The sequence below is a fragment of the Schistocerca piceifrons genome, chromosome 2 (genome assembly GCF_021461385.2).
Source record: "Schistocerca piceifrons isolate TAMUIC-IGC-003096 chromosome 2, iqSchPice1.1, whole genome shotgun sequence".
Lineage (NCBI taxonomy): Eukaryota > Metazoa > Arthropoda > Insecta > Orthoptera > Acrididae > Schistocerca > Schistocerca piceifrons.
In genome coordinates this window covers 1,104,485,874-1,104,503,858 of record NC_060139.1, presented here as the reverse complement: position 1 = coordinate 1,104,503,858, position 17,985 = coordinate 1,104,485,874, and the positions used below count along the sequence as shown (strand labels likewise).

Sequence of the window (17,985 nt, the reverse complement as noted above, 5' to 3'; positions counted from 1 at the left end):
GTCCTGTCTCCCCTTTTAGTGGAGTGGGTGAATCAGTGCGCATTTCCATTCGTGTGGAATTTTCTTTGTATTCTATATTTCCAAGAGAATTGCATGAATTTTCTTTGTAATATTTTGGCCTGTGAGTTTCCAGATCTTGGTGATAATGCCATCTTCCCCTGGAGCTCTGTTGTTCTTTAGTTGTTTTATAACATCCTCTACCTCTGTGACTGTAGGCGGCTTTGAGTCGGGGTTTGGTAGTGTTTTCGTGAAGTATAATTTTTCTTTGGGCTTTTCACAGTTGAGGAGTTTATCAAAGTATCCTTTGAATATTGCAAGTCTCTTTTGTGTTTGTTTCTAGCGATCTATTTGTTCTTCTGAAGCAGATATTTGGAGGCTGATAACCCATTATATTTTATCCAAATATTCTGTAGAAATTTCTCATATTATTTTTCTTGAAGTCTTCCTCAATTTCATTTAGTCTATTTTTGTCGTATGCACTTTTCACTGTTCTGATATCTTTCGAGGCTTGTTTTTGAACTTTGTGGTAATCCTGCCATGTTTCTGTTGTTCTGTTACTGCTAAACTTCTTCCATGCCTTAACTCTTCGTTCAATGGCCTGATCACAGATTGCATTCCACCATCTATACTTGAGTTTCTGGGAGGCTCACCCCAACGCATTGCCTTCAGAATTGTCTTCGCCAGGTCTGTTCAGTTCTCTGTTGCATTCTGATTAATTTCGTCAATGATTTTGTCTTTGTTTATCTGTAAATATTCTGGATCTGGTCTTATAATTTTATTCTGTGTTGTCTTTCTATTTCTTGGAATTGGCTTAATCTTTACTTGTAGAAAGTGATGGTCAGACTTGAAGAATCCTTTGTGAGTTCTCCCACTTAGAATTTCACTTTTATTTTTACTTGTTATGACTATGTGGTCTATTTGGAATTCTCCCCATACATTTTTCGGCATTTTCCACATTGTGAGTTTTCATCTTGGTTTCTGAAATTGTGTCGACATAACATTTTGACAGTACTTTATCAAATGCTCCCCATTCTTGTTCGTGCATTTGTGTGTATTATGTGGGCCTGTGATATGCTTGTACTTCTTCTCTTTGCCTAGTTGTGCATTGAAATCTCCTAGTACAATTTCGACATTGCTTTTTGGTATTTGTTTGTCATGGAAGAAATTTGATGTCTTCCCAAAAGTCTTCGACTTCTTGTGGTCTGTTCCTGTTGTTGTCATTTATAGTTGCACATGTGTTGATAATTGTGTGTCTTTTGTTTCCTGACTTGAAGGTTATTGTGGAGACTCTTTCTGATGCTAAACTGTGATGTTGTCTATGATATATTTGTGTACTGTAAATTCTGTGCCAAACATTGTTGGCGTTCCCCACCTGACGGCAAGTTTTCCTATTTATATCATGTAGTTTTCTGTGTTCAAATGGTTCTCTTCAGTAAAACAGGTCTCTTGTCTTGTGAAGATTTTGATGTGAAATTTTTCTAATACATCAGTAAGATGTTTAAGCTTGCCTATTTTAACCAGTGCATTGGTATTGAGTGTGCCAATAAAATGTTTGCGAACAAGTTTCGAGAAGCTCCGACTCTTCTCTATTTCGTGATGTTCCTGGTTCCCAGAAAGCGATGACCAGGAAAAACTAATAAATTCACTGGGACCTGAGGTATTGGGTATCTTTCCCGTTGTTCCATCATGATTTTTTTTAAGTTGAAGGTGTTTGTGGTGCGTCTGTTGGAGGTCACAGTTGTTAAAGACTTGATTGTTGAGATCAAGACGTATTTGTAGCATCCACACCAACAAGGTGAGCAGATGACCAATAGCCACTGGATGCCAGAACAGACACTAATGGGTTTAGGCCTGTTTTAGTATATGGTACGCCTGGGTATTTCATTTCCTCAGTACCACCGATATCTGGGAGGCTTTCCTCTATCCGCCACCTGGGAAGGTACCCGATGAGGGACCTAATGACCCCACACATTTGACTGTTGAAATCTGGTTTTGCAGATTTCAGAGCAGATCAGGTTGTGGAAAGGGGCCAAGATCAGTTACTGTTAGTTACACAAGACGCACAACTTTATTCCTCGAAAACCAATGCACAGTTTTCTCTTTAAAACAACAAGGATCAATTCATGGCTGAGGGCCCAAGTAACTTCTCAATAATATAGTTTAAATAATTCCTTTTAATACACAAGGATTTAGAGAAATGGCTGGAGGTCTTACTTAAGTAAAATTAAAATATCTTCTCGGCTAAAGGCCCAAATAAAATTTCAGATCAGCAAAGGAAATTCTTAAAAAGCAAGCATTTACAAATTTTGGCTAAAAGCCATATTAAGGAAAATTTAAATTAACTCCTCGGCTGAAAGCCCAATAATATTTCAACATAATAAAAGAGAACATTTAAAGACAAGCATTTACACAGTATAACAGAAAACCATCTTAAGAAAACCTGAAATATCGTGACGGCTGAAGCCCCAAACAATTATTCAAGATAATTAAAGACAAACCTTAAGATAAGCATTTACACAGTACACCTGAAGTCCATTTTAAGATTTTAAGATAATTAAAGAGAAACCTTACAGACAGGAATTAACACATTATGCGGTGAAAGCCACAGATTTTCAAACAAATGCGGCTGAAGGCCTAAATACAGAGCAAACAAGAATTTTAAATAAAACATGGCTGATGGCCTAACCTTAAAACACTTCACATAAGGTTCGGCTGAAGGCCATATACTGAACATAGAACAGACAAAATTAATACATGGCTGAAGGGCTGGCACTGTACTTGCAACAAAAGAAAATCACAATCACAAACAGCAGAGCAGTGGTGCTCAAAAGTGTTCCCAGGGTCAAACTGGGGAGGAAACTCTAACAACAGGTTAGGTGAAACAGGAAACCAATGGTAACACTAAATGATCAGTTGTTAGGTGAGACAGGAAACCAATGGTAACACTAAATGATCAGGTGGCAGCATGACCTAGGGACAGCTGAAGAACCAACCAACAACGTAATCAATTCCCTTCCACCCAACCAATAGCACAACAACTGAAAATGACTTCCTCGCTGCTCTGTTGCAGCCGACCGACTCCGTACACCAGTACACAGACAGTATTCATCTGCTAAATGAAAATCACAGAAGCTACACACAGATCCACATAAACACTTTCACGAAGAACACTGACAGTCCTAAAAACCAATCACGGTGGAACAACAAGGAGAAGTGACAAGTCACACACACGCAGAGTTTCCATAAGCAGTTGGCGACCAAATACACATTGTCCGATGAGACGACCGACTGAACAACCAATGAATGTCATCCCTATTCAAGCTATGAGTGTTGGCAACAGTCGGGCGAGTCTTGGCTGTCCGGAGCTGACTGCAGCTCCAACCCATTCGGAACCTCGGAGACGTGGCAAACTGGGCACACTGGCTCGGACCCACCCATGCAGAGGTAACGCTTGCCCATCAGCGATGACATCTCTGCACGAGGAAGGAACCGACCCACGTCCGGCAAGATGGCCAGCTGATGAGGCCCAGAAATGGTCTAAAGACCAAATACAAGTTGCCCAATGAGATGACCAGCCGACGGTTATTCCTGCTCCAATCTACTTCTTTCGGACAGTTCATGTGTGTGGCCAGCAGTCAGCAAGTACTGGCTGTCCATGCCTCACTAGTGCGCCGTCCCCGACTGAACTTCCGACAGACGATGACTAGGAAATACTAGCGATCGCTCCAGAGAGAGTACAATAGTGCACTTATCAATAAGCACTGCAGCTGCCAGTCACAGGCAAGAAAACCAGCAACTTAGTGACGCCAGTACATCAAATAAGAAGGAGGCGACAGTACCGTAAAGACAATGTGACAAGCAATAAACAGCATGAAGACGATCTTCGTATGGCTCAACTGTGTTGTTGTTTATTTAATTATGACCCAGGTTTTGACCTTTTATGCTATTTTCAAGTGATTGAGTTTATGTTATTAATATATATTGCAGGACATTAAGCTCAAAATTAGCTATAAATTAAGAAAAATAGTCACTCTCATCACGTTTTAAAAAATGAATCAGTAAATAATAGTGGGAGTACATCATATTGAATAAAAACAGGATTACTTTAGTTATGCAATATATGTTAATGACATAAACTCAATCACTTGAAAGCAGTATAAAATGGCAAAACCTGGGTCATAATTAAATGAACAACAATACAGTCAACTGGCAGTGTGTTAATTTAAAAAGGAATCTATTTTGTAGATAAGAATAGCCATTACTCATCTTTTGCAACTGAATTTGTATTATTGTTTTTAAGCAAACATGCTTCACCTAAATGTGTTGGTCATTTTTGTTGTTGTTGTGGTCTTCAGTCCAAAGACTCCATACCACTATATCCTGTGCAAGCCTCTTCATTTACAAATAAATACTGCATCCTACATACTTCTGAACCTGCTTACTATATTCACCTCTTGGTCCCCCTCTTTGATTTTTACCATCCACGCTTTCCTCGAGTACTATATTGGTGATCCATTGGTTCTCCAGAATATGTCCTACCAACTGATCCCGTCTTCTAGTCAGGTTGTACCACAAATTTCTCTTCCCCCAGTTCTATTCAGTACCTCCTCATTAGTTATGTAATCTACCCATGTAATCTTCAGCATTCTTCTGCAGTGCTGCATTTTAAAAGCTTCTATTCTCTTCTTGTTAAACTGTTAATCGTCCATGTTTCACTTCCATACATGGCTACGCTCAATACAAATACTTTCAGAAAGGGCTTCCTGACACATAAAACTATACTCAATGTTAACAAATTTCTCTTCTTCAGAAATTCTTTTCTTGCCATTGTCAGTCTACATTTTATATCTCCCTACTTCGACCATCATCAGCTATTTTGCTTCCCAAATAGCAAAACTCATTTACTACTTAAGTGTCTCATTTCCTCATCTGATTCCCACCGCATCATCTGATTTGATTCGACTATGTTCCATTATCCTCGTTTTGCTTTTGTTGGTGTTCATCTTATATCCTCCTTTCAATAGACAGTCCATTCCATTCAACTGCTCTTCCAAGTCCTTTGGTGCGTCTGACAGAATTACAATGTCATCAGCAAACATCAAAGTTTTTATTTCTTCTCCCTGGACTTTAATACCTACTTCAGATTTTTCTTTTGTTTCCTTTACTGCTTGCTCAATACACAGATTGAATAATATCAGGGATAGGCTACAACCCTGTCTCACTCCCTTCTCAATCACTGCTTCCCTTTTGTGCCACTCGACTCGTATAACTGCCATCTGGTTTCTGAACAAATTGTAAATAGCCTTTTGCTCCCTGTATTTTACCCCTGCCACCTTCAGAATTTGAAAGAGAGTATCCCAGCCAACATTGTCAAAAGCTGTCTCTAAGTCTACAAATCCTATAAACGAAGGTTTATCTTTCTTTAATCTCTCATCTAAGATAAGTAGTAGGGTCAGTATGGCCTTGCATGTTCCTACATTTCTACGGAATCCGAACTGATATTCCCTGAGGTCGGCCTCTGCAAGTTTTTCCATTCTTCTGTAAATGATCCATGTTAGTATTTTGCAGCCGTGACTAACTAAACTGATAGTTTGGTATTTTTCACACCTCTCAGCACTTGTTTTCTTTGGAATTTGAATTATTATATTCTTCTTCAAGTCTGAGGTATTTCGCCTGTCGCATACATCTTGCTCACTAGATGGAAAAGTTTTGTTATGGCTGGCTCTCCCAAGGCTATCAGTAGCTTAAATGGTATGTTGTCTACTCCCAGGTCCTTGTTTTGACTTAAGCCTTTCAGTGCTTTGTCAAATTCTTCAGTCAGTATCACATCTCCCTTCTCATCTTCATCTATGTCCTCTTCCATTTCCCTAATACTGCCCTCAAGTACATCTCCCTTGTATTGACATTCTATATACTCCTTCCACCTTTCTGCTTTCTCTTCTTTGCTTGAACTGGTTTTCGATCTGATCTCTTGATATTCATACAGGTGGTTCTCTTTTCTCCAAAGGTCTCTCTGACTTTCCTTTTGGGCAGCATCTGTCTTTCCCCTGGTGATATAGGCTTCTACATCCTTACATTTGTCCTCTAGCCATTCCTGCTTAGCCATTTTGCACTTCCTGTTGATCTCATTTTTCAGACGTTTGATTCCCTTTCACCTGCTTCATTTTTTGTATCTTCTCTTTTCATTGATTAAATTCAGTATCTCTTGTGTTACCCAAAGATTTCGACTAGCCCTTATCTTTTTACCTACTTCAGCCTCTGCTGCCATCACTATTTCATCTTCCAGAGCTACCCATTCTTCTTCTACTGTATTCCTTTCCCCTGTTCTTGTCAATCATTCACTACTGCTCCCTCTGAAACTCTCTTCAACCTCTAGTCCTTTCAGTTTATCCAGGTCCATATCCTTAAATTCCTGCCTTTTTGAAGTTTCATTAGTTTTAATCTGCAGTTCATAACCAATAAATTGTGGTCAGAGACCACATCTGCTTACCATTATATAATAAATCTGAAATCTTCTGTTGTCTCCAGGTTTCATCCATGTATATAACCTTCTTTCATGATTGTTAAACCAAGTATTGGCTATGATTAAATCAAGCTCTCTGCAAAATTCTACAAAGTGGCTTCCTCTTTCATTCCGTTCACTCTGACCATATTCACCTACTACTTTTCCTACTGTCGAATCCCAGTTACCCGTGACTATTAAATTTTCATCTCCCTTAACTATCTGAATTATTTCTTTTATCTCATCATACATTTCCTCAATCTCCTCCACATCTATGGAGCTAGTTGGCCTATAAACTTCTACTACTATCATGGGTGTGGGTTTTGTGTCTATCTTGGCTACAATAATGCGTTCACTATGCTGTTCATTGTAGCTTTCCCGTGTTCCTATTTTATTATTCATTAATAAACGTACTTCTGCATTAGCCTTATTTGATTTTGTACTTATAACCCTCTATTCCCCTGACCAGAAGTCCTGTTCCATCCTTTTCCCTTTTCAGATTTTCTAACGTACATGCCCAATTGAGGGACCTGACGTTCCATGCTCTGATCTGTAGAATGCCAGTTTTGTTTCTTCTGATAATGACATCCTCCTGAGTAGTCCCTAGCCAGAGATCTGAATGAATGACTATTTTACCTCTGGAATATTTTACTCAAGAGGATTCCATCATCATTTAACCATACGGTAAAGCTGCATGCCCTCGGGAAAAATTATGGCTGTAGTTTCTCCTTACCTTCAGCCGTGCACAATACCAGTATGGCAAGGCCATTTTGGTTTATGTTACAAGGCCAGATCAGTCAATCATCGAGACTGTTGCCCTTGAAACTACTAAAAGGCTGCTGCCCCTCTTAGGAACCATGATTGCTAACCTCTCAACGGGTACCCCAACATTATGTTTTCATCTATAGTGGCGGCTATTTGTGTCACTGAGACATGCAAGTCTCCCCACCAATGGCAAGGTCCATGGTTCATGGTTGGTACAAAAAGAAATGAAAGTAATAATTGTTTGATTAAGTACAAAGGTTTATTTTAAGATATATTAAATACTTTGTATGTCGAAACAAAATATATATAGCAGCTTTGCTTTTTCCACACCAGTGAAGGTAACAAAGTTCAGACATACACTGAAAGACGTCAGGTACATGCCAGCGTAATTTCACTGTGTTGTAGTACACCTGCTGCACTAATAGTGGTGATGGTAGTAGTAGTAACAGTATAAGTCTAATAATAATAACATACACATAGAAGAAAACTGATTATTCCTTATAGTTCTGCAATTTTCTAAAGCAAATTAGGCTTTTTCTTGTGCTGTGTTTTAAACTATATTTATGTCACTTTTGCTGTAGCATTTGACTTAAAGTTTCTCGGTAATACTTTGTTTCAGAGCTATGATAAAAACTATATACTAACTGGTACAAAGTCAAATGAAAGTATTGGGCTGTATGAGACATACAAGAGTTTGCTGCCAATGGAGTGGATTGTTGATCTTGGCATTAACAATACCAACATTACTGATGCAATTTTACGTGCTGTAAGTAGAATCCCACTAGGATAGTCATTGTAGTAATCATAATTTACATGTCTATAAAATTATGAGATGATACATGTCTTCAATAAGCAAGACATTAGCATTGCTGATAGTCAAGCGTTACTGTACGTGACACTATCCTAGCTTTTTGAAATTTAGTTGGTTAAACAGAAGGAGAGGTCATTCACTCCTCAAGAAGAGAGGGAAGCTCCTGCTGGACTGGTCAGTAGGTTTGTGAAGATTAAAAAGGGAGGACAGGTCACCAAGACACACGCATTCCTCTCTTCTCCCCAAGGAATTAACTAATAGATCTAGCAGTTACAATAGTGTCGTGTGGCTGTTGGTAATACTGATGTTTTGCTTCCTGCCAGGTAAGTAATGGCCTGATATTCTATAGCAGAAGTAGTGATAATAGTGGTGGTAGTAGCAGTAGTGTGTGTCATTTCATGTGGCAGGATCCTCTATACCAAAAAATTAACATTGTTCAAAGCAGTTTTAACAAAAACATTTGTACAGAAACGATTCCTTTTCACAATAAAACAATTTATTAAAAAAATACTTCATTATTTTATTTCCCTAGGTTTTTCAATTTCGTCATTGTAGAGCTGCTGAGAAAATGGAAATTATAGCTTGTAGGTTGACTGCCCCAGTCACATGCTCTTTTGTAACAGTAGGTTACCATTCACCACACTAACTGTTCAGATGCTACAGAATTTTCAGTGAAATTTTGAAGCAAATTAGGTGCATTTGAAACTTCCTGCCAGATTAAAACTGTGTGCCAGACCGAGACTCGAACTCAGGACCTCTCGTTCTGGAAACATCCCCCAAGGCTGTGGCTAAGTCATGTCTCCGCAATATCCTTTCTTTCAGGAGTGCTAGTTCTGCAGGTTCGCAGAAGAGCTTCTATAATGTTTGGAAGGTAGGAGATGTGGTACTGGCAGAAGTAAAGCTGTGAGGATGGGGCATTAGTCGTGCTTGGGTAGCTCAGATGGTAGAGCGCTTGCCCGGAAGGCACAGGTCCCGAGTTCGAGTCTCGGTCCGACACACAGTTTTAGTCTGCCAGGAAGCTTCATATCAGCGCACACACTGCTGCAGAGTGAAAATCTCATTCTCGGTGCATTTTTCCACTGAACTGCTTCATAAAACATAATGATCCTTTGTAACACACGTATCACAAAACATGATGTTATTTATGATGAAGCAAAAGGACCGCTACAGTCGCAGGTTCGAAATTTGCCTCGGGCATGGATGTGTGTGATGTCCTTAGGTTAGTTAGGTTTAAGTAGTTCTAAGTTCTAGGGGACTGATGATCTCAGATGTTAAGTCCCATAGTGCTCAGAGCCATTTGAACCTAAATGTCTAAACTATTTCTCACTTTAAGAATGTTTGCTACTAATAGATCATGTGTGTTTAGAGAAAAATATAAATGGGATCCAATGAAGTATGCAGAATATTGATCAAAAGAGTGTGATAGACTTAAATTGCAAAGGATGAAAGAAAAACAGGCACTTCAGACTGATAGAAAGAAGATAAAAGTCAAGTGTGAGTTGGATAGGATGAGACACAAGTGGCACAGAGAAAAGCTGAAATAATTATGTGAGACAGAAAAATGAGTTTCATAAAAGGGCTCATATAGCAGTAGCATATCACCAGGGAAAGCAGTTGATATGGTAAACAGAGGTTTGTCAAACAGCCAAGAAACGTAAAACATTGGTAACAAAATTTAAAGTTGATGAGGTATCAGAACTTACGAGAAAGCTCAATCAAGCTTGTAAATTCAAACAGGGATGCAAAAGTCTGAATGAAGAAACTAAAGCTTCTTCTGAATTAAGCACACACACCCACATTCACTTAAACACAACTCACACACCCATGACCGCTGTCTTTGGCTGCCAAAGCCAGACTATTCTAACACAGAAGAAGGCCTTCTGGCTGAAATCTCATGTGTTTAGCACTCTCTTTGTTGTGCCTGTCTGCAACTCAACATATGCGCTATATGATGAGTAGCAATCTGTCTTTTTCATAACATTGCCATTATTCCATCCTGGATTTTCCATTGTTTAAAGCTAATGTGATACAATTTTATCTTTGTGATAATGTTAGCAGACAGAACCAGGTAAAAAGGACAAAATTACCATGAAGAACGCCCAAACTAGTACGGAAGAAGTGGTGCAGAAATACACAATAATGACAACTATTGCATAAACCTATGAAGAGATTGTGAAGGAATATCCTGACTATGTGATCTTTGCCTACCATTTGTATTTCCTGTTTCCTTTGTGCTCTATAACATTAGATACTGTGCCAGTATGCAGTTTTTGGTGGAAAGTATAGGAAAAGAAACATTAGTATTTCCAGACAGGATACAAGGATTAATAGCTCTCCTTGTATGAGATTCTGAAAACTTATTTTGTATTGCATATTTTGAATTGTCTGACCATCTTTAAATTCATTTTAATGGTAAACTCCTTTTGCTTCTTGCATTTTGTACTGACGGATTATGTCTCTGTGTGCCACACACACATAAGTTCCACACACAAATTTTCAAATGAAAATTAAATGTCATACACATTTTGAAAAAATTCCATTCTGTTGTCTTACAAGTGAATATTTAATTTACAATAAAACAGTGTTTCACTGAAATTGATGGATCATCAGAGCAGAAAATCTTTACTTATGTGGAAACAAATTGTTCTCATTCTTCACACATGTAACAAATATTTCAATTTTAATATACCATTCATATTTGTCTTAACTGGTTCAGACTTCCTGCCTGAATTACTTAAAATGCAAACTACTGTAATATAAGAAATTAAAAAATTTTAGCAGGTTAGTTGTGCTACCTATGATGCTTTTTGTAAGTGTATTTGTTAACTCTTAACACACGCAACCATGGAATGACCTTTATTCATCCAGAGACAGCATATAATGCTAGGAGTTTTCAGAAAATCTGTAGCATAAAGAATACAAGGTTGTATGGCATCCTACAAAGGGCAAGGGTGCATATTACATACCACAATATATTATTCAAAAGTGCATAAGCAAATCTAATGAAGTACAAAAAGGTATTTCTTATTGAATACACACCACTGACACTTACATACTAATAAAATCTGAGTTCTAACACATTTGTTCCAACTATTCATTCACAATAAAATGAGCATTTGATTAAAAATACTGCTGAAATATAACGAATGACAATAGCTATTTCCTACAAGTTGACTTTAAAATTTTTTAATATTGCTTCCTTACTTCATTCACAGTAAAATAAGCACCTGATTAAAAATACTGCTGACATATAACAAATGACAATAGCTATTTCCTACAAGTTGATCATTAAAAAAATTTAATATTGCTTCCTTCTTTTGCCTGTTCCAGATGTTTATTGTACTGTTTACTACTCTGAATGTTTGTTTCTTTGCTTTCTTAAACTTTATCTGCCCTTTTTATATGGACATCATTGCATGCTTTCATGTTGTTAAGAATGGAGACTGGAATTAATTTTGAAACTATCATCGTACTTTTTTTTTAAATTGAACTTTTTGTATATGTAGAGATGGCAAGTGAAGAACAGTTAGCTGTCAAAATAATTTATTCAAGAGCGTTAGCCTTGAATCATTGGTAATTATTCTGATAGTGTCTTCCTATGTGGTGAAGATGGTTTTTAGATCTGTCTTATTACAACACAGAAGTGAAGGCCACAGGTAATAACAGATTGGATGTAAGTCAAGTAGACAATTCTGCTACACTTTCTACTAGACTCAGTGCTGGTTACATGTAGCACAAAGTGAGTAGAGTTTAGTTTTTTAGTGAGATATGCGATACAGAGTTTCAAGTCTGAATTTTCGTCAATAAGAACACACAAAAATGTGCTGACAGATACCCTCTCAATTTCTTTATCTATGGTTAACCTGTTCATTTCAAACTAATTTTCAATATATCCTAAAACACTGTCTGCAAATTTTAGTAATACCTGGTTTATATTAGTTACAACAACATTTGTGTCATCTGGAGATAGAGTTATGTGAGAACCGTCGTCTGAACTCTCAATATAATTTACATGAATAAGAAAGAGAGGTCCTGGGACATTGCTCTATTGAGACCTCTATTTGTACAGTCTGAATGTCAGATATATAAACAATACTTTGGTTTTTAATGTTTGCTGAAGTAATTTCTAGTGCCTGTCTCCTATTTTGAAGATATGACTGAAACTGTTTCTTCACTACTCCAGGTATACTAATAGCTTCTAATTTATGTAGCAAAATACAGTGTTGGACAGTACTGAATGCCTCGGAAAAATACAAGTCTATTTCTATTGTGCTACTGTTTCTGTCTAGTCCCATTAAAATATTTTCAGTGAGTGTACATGTCAACTTTTGTGAATTCTATATCTGTGTGTCCTTATTTATTTCATTATTTGCCTCTCCTTAAGTAAAGACAATGCTATCAAATTATGGTAATTGTTACTTGCAGCAAAACGAAAATTTGAAAGAAGCAAATCAAAGATATATTGTCAGTGCCTCATTTGAACTGAACGAGGTTACAAATCAGCCTATTGCTACAGGATGGTTTAATGCTCAACCTTATCATACACCACCTTTGTCTTTGAACTTACTTGTGAATGCAATGATGAGATTTTATTCTGGCAATAACAACTACACACTGAGAATTGTCAATCATCCACTACCTTATTCACAGGAATCACAGGTATCAGTTAAATATTTAAAATTTAGTGCTCTTATAAATTCTGTCAAATAACAAAAAATTATTCATTGTATTTCCAAATTTCAGTTGTCGTTAGCAGCTGATGGAAGATCTGCTGGATTTCAAGTGGCTTTAAATCTTGCCTTCTCATTGTCATATGTAGCACCATTTTTTGTATTATTTTACATAAAAGAACGTGTTAGCAAGGTAAAGCTGCTGCAGATGGTGTCAGGTGTTGATGTTTTTATCTTCTGGTGCACAGCTTTCATCTCAGACTTCATTTTATTCCTTGCACCACTGATAGCATTGATAATAACAATGATTGCATGTCAGGAGGAGGGCTTTAGAACAGCAGATGAATTAGGTAAGTACATGTTGATGACAATAAGAGGTTATATAGATGTAAGAATCGCAGTACAATAAAATATATTTGCCTTATGTCATCTAAAACTGCCCTATGTATTACAAACTTTGTAGAAACCTTGTCCACTTCATGATGCACACAGTTTTCATATTAAACATTTATAAAGAATCATAAAATAATATAAAGCTTACCTTAAACTGATGTTGAATAGCATCTTGTGCTTGGGCAAGGGGAGTTATCCAAGCGTGGTGCTATCTTAAAATAGCATTTATTAACAAACATATGTTACCATAAAAATCTCAAATAACTCCAATAGAGGTGCTTGACAGCTAATATTAATACAAACAGTATTCTTCCCAGACACAATACTTACTTAAAAATGACCAGAGCACAGATAATAATAATAATAATAATAATAATAATAATAATGATAATAATAGTAATAGTAATAATAAGAATGAGAATAATAATAGTCGTGCGACTAGGGCCTCCTGTCGGGTAGACTGTTCGCGAGGTGCAAGTCTTTCGGTTTGACGCCACTTCGGCGACTTGCATGTCAATGAAGATAAAATGATGATGATTAGGGCAACACAACACCCAGTGCCTGAGCGGAGAAAATCTCCGACCTAGCCGGGAATTGAACCCGGGTCCTTGGGATTGACAATCTGTCACGCTGACCACCCAGCTACCGGAGGTGGACAATAATAATAGTAGTAGTAATAATAATAATAATAATAATAATAATAATAATAATAATAATAATAATAATAATAATAATTCAACACAAACCAAAAGAAATTTTACCAGACAATAGATAACACACACATTAAAATAGACAATCCACCAAACATAACAGACATGGAACACTTCTGGAGCAACATATGGTCAAACCCAGTACAGCATAACAGGCATGCACAGTGGATACAAGCAGAAACATACGCATACAAGATGATACCACAAATGCCTGAAGTGATAATTTTGCAACCTGAAGTCACCCAAGCAATTAATTCTACTTATAATTGGAAAGCCCTGGAAAAGATAAAATAGCAAATTTCTGGCTAAAGAAGTTCACCTCAACACATTCACATTTAACTAAATTATTTAACAGTTACATTGCAGACTCATACACATTCCCTGATACACTTACACATGGAATAACTTACCTGAAACCTAAAGATCAAGCAGACACAGCAAACCCACCTAAATATCGCCCCATAACATGCCTACCAACAATATACAAAATATTAACTTCAGTCATTACACAGAAATTAATGACACATACAACACAGAACAAAATTATAAATGAAGAACAAAAAGGCTGTTGCAAAGGAGCACGAAGATGTAAAGAGCAACTGATAATAGATGCAGAGGTGACATATCAAGCTAAAACTAAACAAAGGTCGCTACACTACCCATACATTGATTACCGAAAAGCTTTTGATAGTGTACCCCACTCATGGTTACTACAAATATTGGAAATACACAAAGTAGATCCTAAAATGATACAGTTCCTAAACATAGTAATGAAAAATTGGAAAACCACACTTAATATCCAAACAAATTCAAATAATATCACATCACAGCCAATACAGATTAAGCATGGAATATACCAAGGAGACTCATTAAGTTCTTTCTGGTTCTGCCTTGCTCTAAACCCACTATCCAACATGCTAAATAATACAAATCATGGATACAATATTACTGGAACATACCCACACAAAATCACACATTTGCTATACATGGATGATCTAAAACTACTGGCAGCAACAAATCAACAACTCAATCAATTACTAAAGATAACAGAAGTATTCAGCAATGATGTAAATATGGCTTTTGGAACAGACAAATGTAAGAAAAATAGCATAGTCAAGGAAAAACACACTAAACAAGAAGATTACTTATTGGATAACCACAGCGACTGCATAGAAGCAATGGGAAAAACAGATGCCCATAAATATCTAGGATAGAGACAAAAAATAGGAATAGATAATACAAATATTAAAGAAGAACTAAAAGAAAAATATAGACAAAGACTAACAAAAATACTGAAAACAGAATTGACAGCAAGAAACAAGACAAAAGTTATAAATACTTATGCTACACCAATCTTGACCTACTCATTTGGAGTAGTGAAATGGAGTAACACATACCTAGAAGCACTCAATACACTTACACGATCACAATGCCACAAATATAGAATACATCACATACATTCCGCAACAGAAAGATTCACATTAAGCAGGTAGGGAGGAGGAAGGGGATTTATCGACATAAAAAACCTACATTATGGACAGGTAGACAATTCAAGAAAATTCTTTCCAGAACGAGCAGAAACTAGCAAAATACACAAAGCAATCACTCATATAAATACATCGGCTATACCACTGTAATTTCATAACCACTTCTACAACCCTTTAGATCACATAACATCAACAGATACGAAGAAAGTAAATTGGAAAAAGAAAACACTACATGGCAAGCACCCGTATCATCTAACACAGCCACACATCGATCAAGACGCATCCAACACATGGCTAAGAAAAGACAACATATACAGTGAGACGGAAGGATTCATGATTGCAATACAGGATCAAACAATAAACACCAGATACTACAGCAAGCATATTATTAAAGATCCCAATACTACAACAGATAAATGCAGACTTTGCAAACAACAAATAGAAACAGTAGGTCACATCACAAGCAGATGTACAGTACTAGCAAATACAGAATACCCTAGAAGACATGACAATGTAGCAAAAATAATACATCAACAACTTGCCATACAACATAAACTAATAAAACAACACATTCCCACATACAAGTATGCACCACAAAATGTACTGGAGAAAGATGAATACAAATTATACTGGAACAGAACCATTATAACAGATAAAACAACACCACATAACAAACCTGACATCATACTCACCAATAAAAAGAAGAAATTAACACAACCAATCGATATATCCATACCACATGCAACAAATATACAGGAGAAAAAATTGAAAAATACATCCAACTGGCTGAGGAAGTCAAGGACGTGTAGCATCAGGATAAAGTTGATATTATACCAATTATACTATGAACTACAGGAGTCATACCACACAATATCCAACAGTACATCAACGCAATACAGCTACATCCAAACTTATATATACAACTACAGAAATCTGTAATTATTGATACATGTTCAATTACCCGAAAGTTCCTAAATGCAATGTAACATATACCATACAGTTAAAAGGAAGTCACACTTGATCAAGGTCCGTGTCACTTTCCATTTTTAACCAGACGTAACGTCTGAGAAAGGAACGAAATAATAATCATAATAATAACAACAACAAAACTTATTCTAAGCAGATACAACATTTTCAAACAATAATCTTATTTAGTCCTGGTGTCATACAAGCAGGCACTGACCCAGGGCATATGAAGAGAAATGACTACATCAGCTCAAAGTAAATTTATAAGTGGGCAATCGTAACAACACAGTATGCTACATGACCAAATGTGACAACACAATCTACACCCTACTACCAGAATCCTCTGCCAGCTACTCAGCTAATACTATGGACAACGTGACTACCCAGAGCTACCTAATATACCAACAATGGACAGCAGCATAACACACAAAAACATGTGACTTTGTACAGTGGCTGAGACACAACCTTTACGTCAATACAAAACATAATACAGAAAACACTGCCTTATGCACTCACGGCCACACCGTGCAGTATAGTTTTCATAACTTGTAATGGTTACACCATATGTGCTCATATGGAAGTAACCCCCGCCCACCTTCGCTTCTCTCAGTATCCGTTGTAGCTAATCTCTCACACCCCTCCTCTCTGGCTGTGGCTGCCATCATCTTCTGAAGACCAGGAGAAGGCACCATCCACTGTCAAGAGTGGGCGAAGGTACAGCTCGGCCATGCCCCATATTGGCTGTCATGATTCTCCACAAGCTGCTCGGGCCAATGACATTCCGCTTTCGAGACCGTTTCAATTATGTCTCGCTCGCCATCTGCCGACGAACTCAGTCGTCTCTGAACTGTGGCCCGCAGTAACTACCCAGGCGAGTGATGCCAAGCCTAAAATGAGTGTAGCCGGTGCCCCAACACAGGCCAGTGCCTCCCCCCAAATTGTCAGCCGCCAGCCACTGCAGCCTCTAGCACTGGCTCAAGTTGCCACATCTGCTCTGTACTCCTGGGGCCAGCGCATTGATGGAAAAGTCCTGCTGTCAGGCCAATGCCTGGCCCCTGGCAATGCACCACAGCCTCATCAACCTCCTTCAAAGCAGTCACAGTCTGACCTCCAAATGGTGTCGGCAGTACATCTCCGTACAGCAGACTCCCCTTGAATCTGACAAATCTGGGTGTGCCCCAGTACAGACAACTTCAGCTATCAGACCAGTGCCCAGGCCCCATAGATGTGCTCCAGGATTTTACAGCACAGATGAATTAATCGGTACTTGCCTTCAGTATATGAGCTCATTGTACAACTGATAGAATTACTCGAGGAAGATGTAGTCCTCAGAAGTAGTGGTTTCTTAATGATGAGAGTAATAAAGACAAGCGGCTAGAGTAAAGATGGACAGGAGGAGAAGGGAAGAGAGAACTGGAGCTCAATCAACAAATATCTTATAATGGACAAAGAGAATTAAATTAATATCAGTGCCAATGTTAGTTCCATCAATGCTGAATTAAATGTGTTTGGCTGTAAAGGGAGCAATGGGTGATACCTTCAATAACTACAGTAGCACAATATTGTCAAATTATATTTCACAAAACTCAAAGAAATTCTGGTCATATAACATTTTGAATGTCTGCTTGTGTTTGTGTATGTGCGGATGGATATGTGTGTGTGTGCGAGTGTATACCTGTCC

At 37.6% G+C, this 17,985-nt stretch overlaps 1 protein-coding gene across 1 annotated transcript in view; it reads left to right on the top strand.

The window, feature by feature from the left end:
• Window positions 1–17,985, top strand: part of LOC124776164 (phospholipid-transporting ATPase ABCA3) — a 544,268-nt gene that overhangs the window by 305,914 nt on the left and 220,369 nt on the right. The window contains exons 15-17 of the mRNA XM_047251005.1: window positions 7,887–8,033; window positions 12,504–12,743; window positions 12,822–13,098. Of these exons, the coding sequence (XP_047106961.1) occupies window positions 7,887–8,033; window positions 12,504–12,743; window positions 12,822–13,098 (664 nt within the window). The remainder of the gene's footprint in view (window positions 1–7,886; window positions 8,034–12,503; window positions 12,744–12,821; window positions 13,099–17,985) is intronic.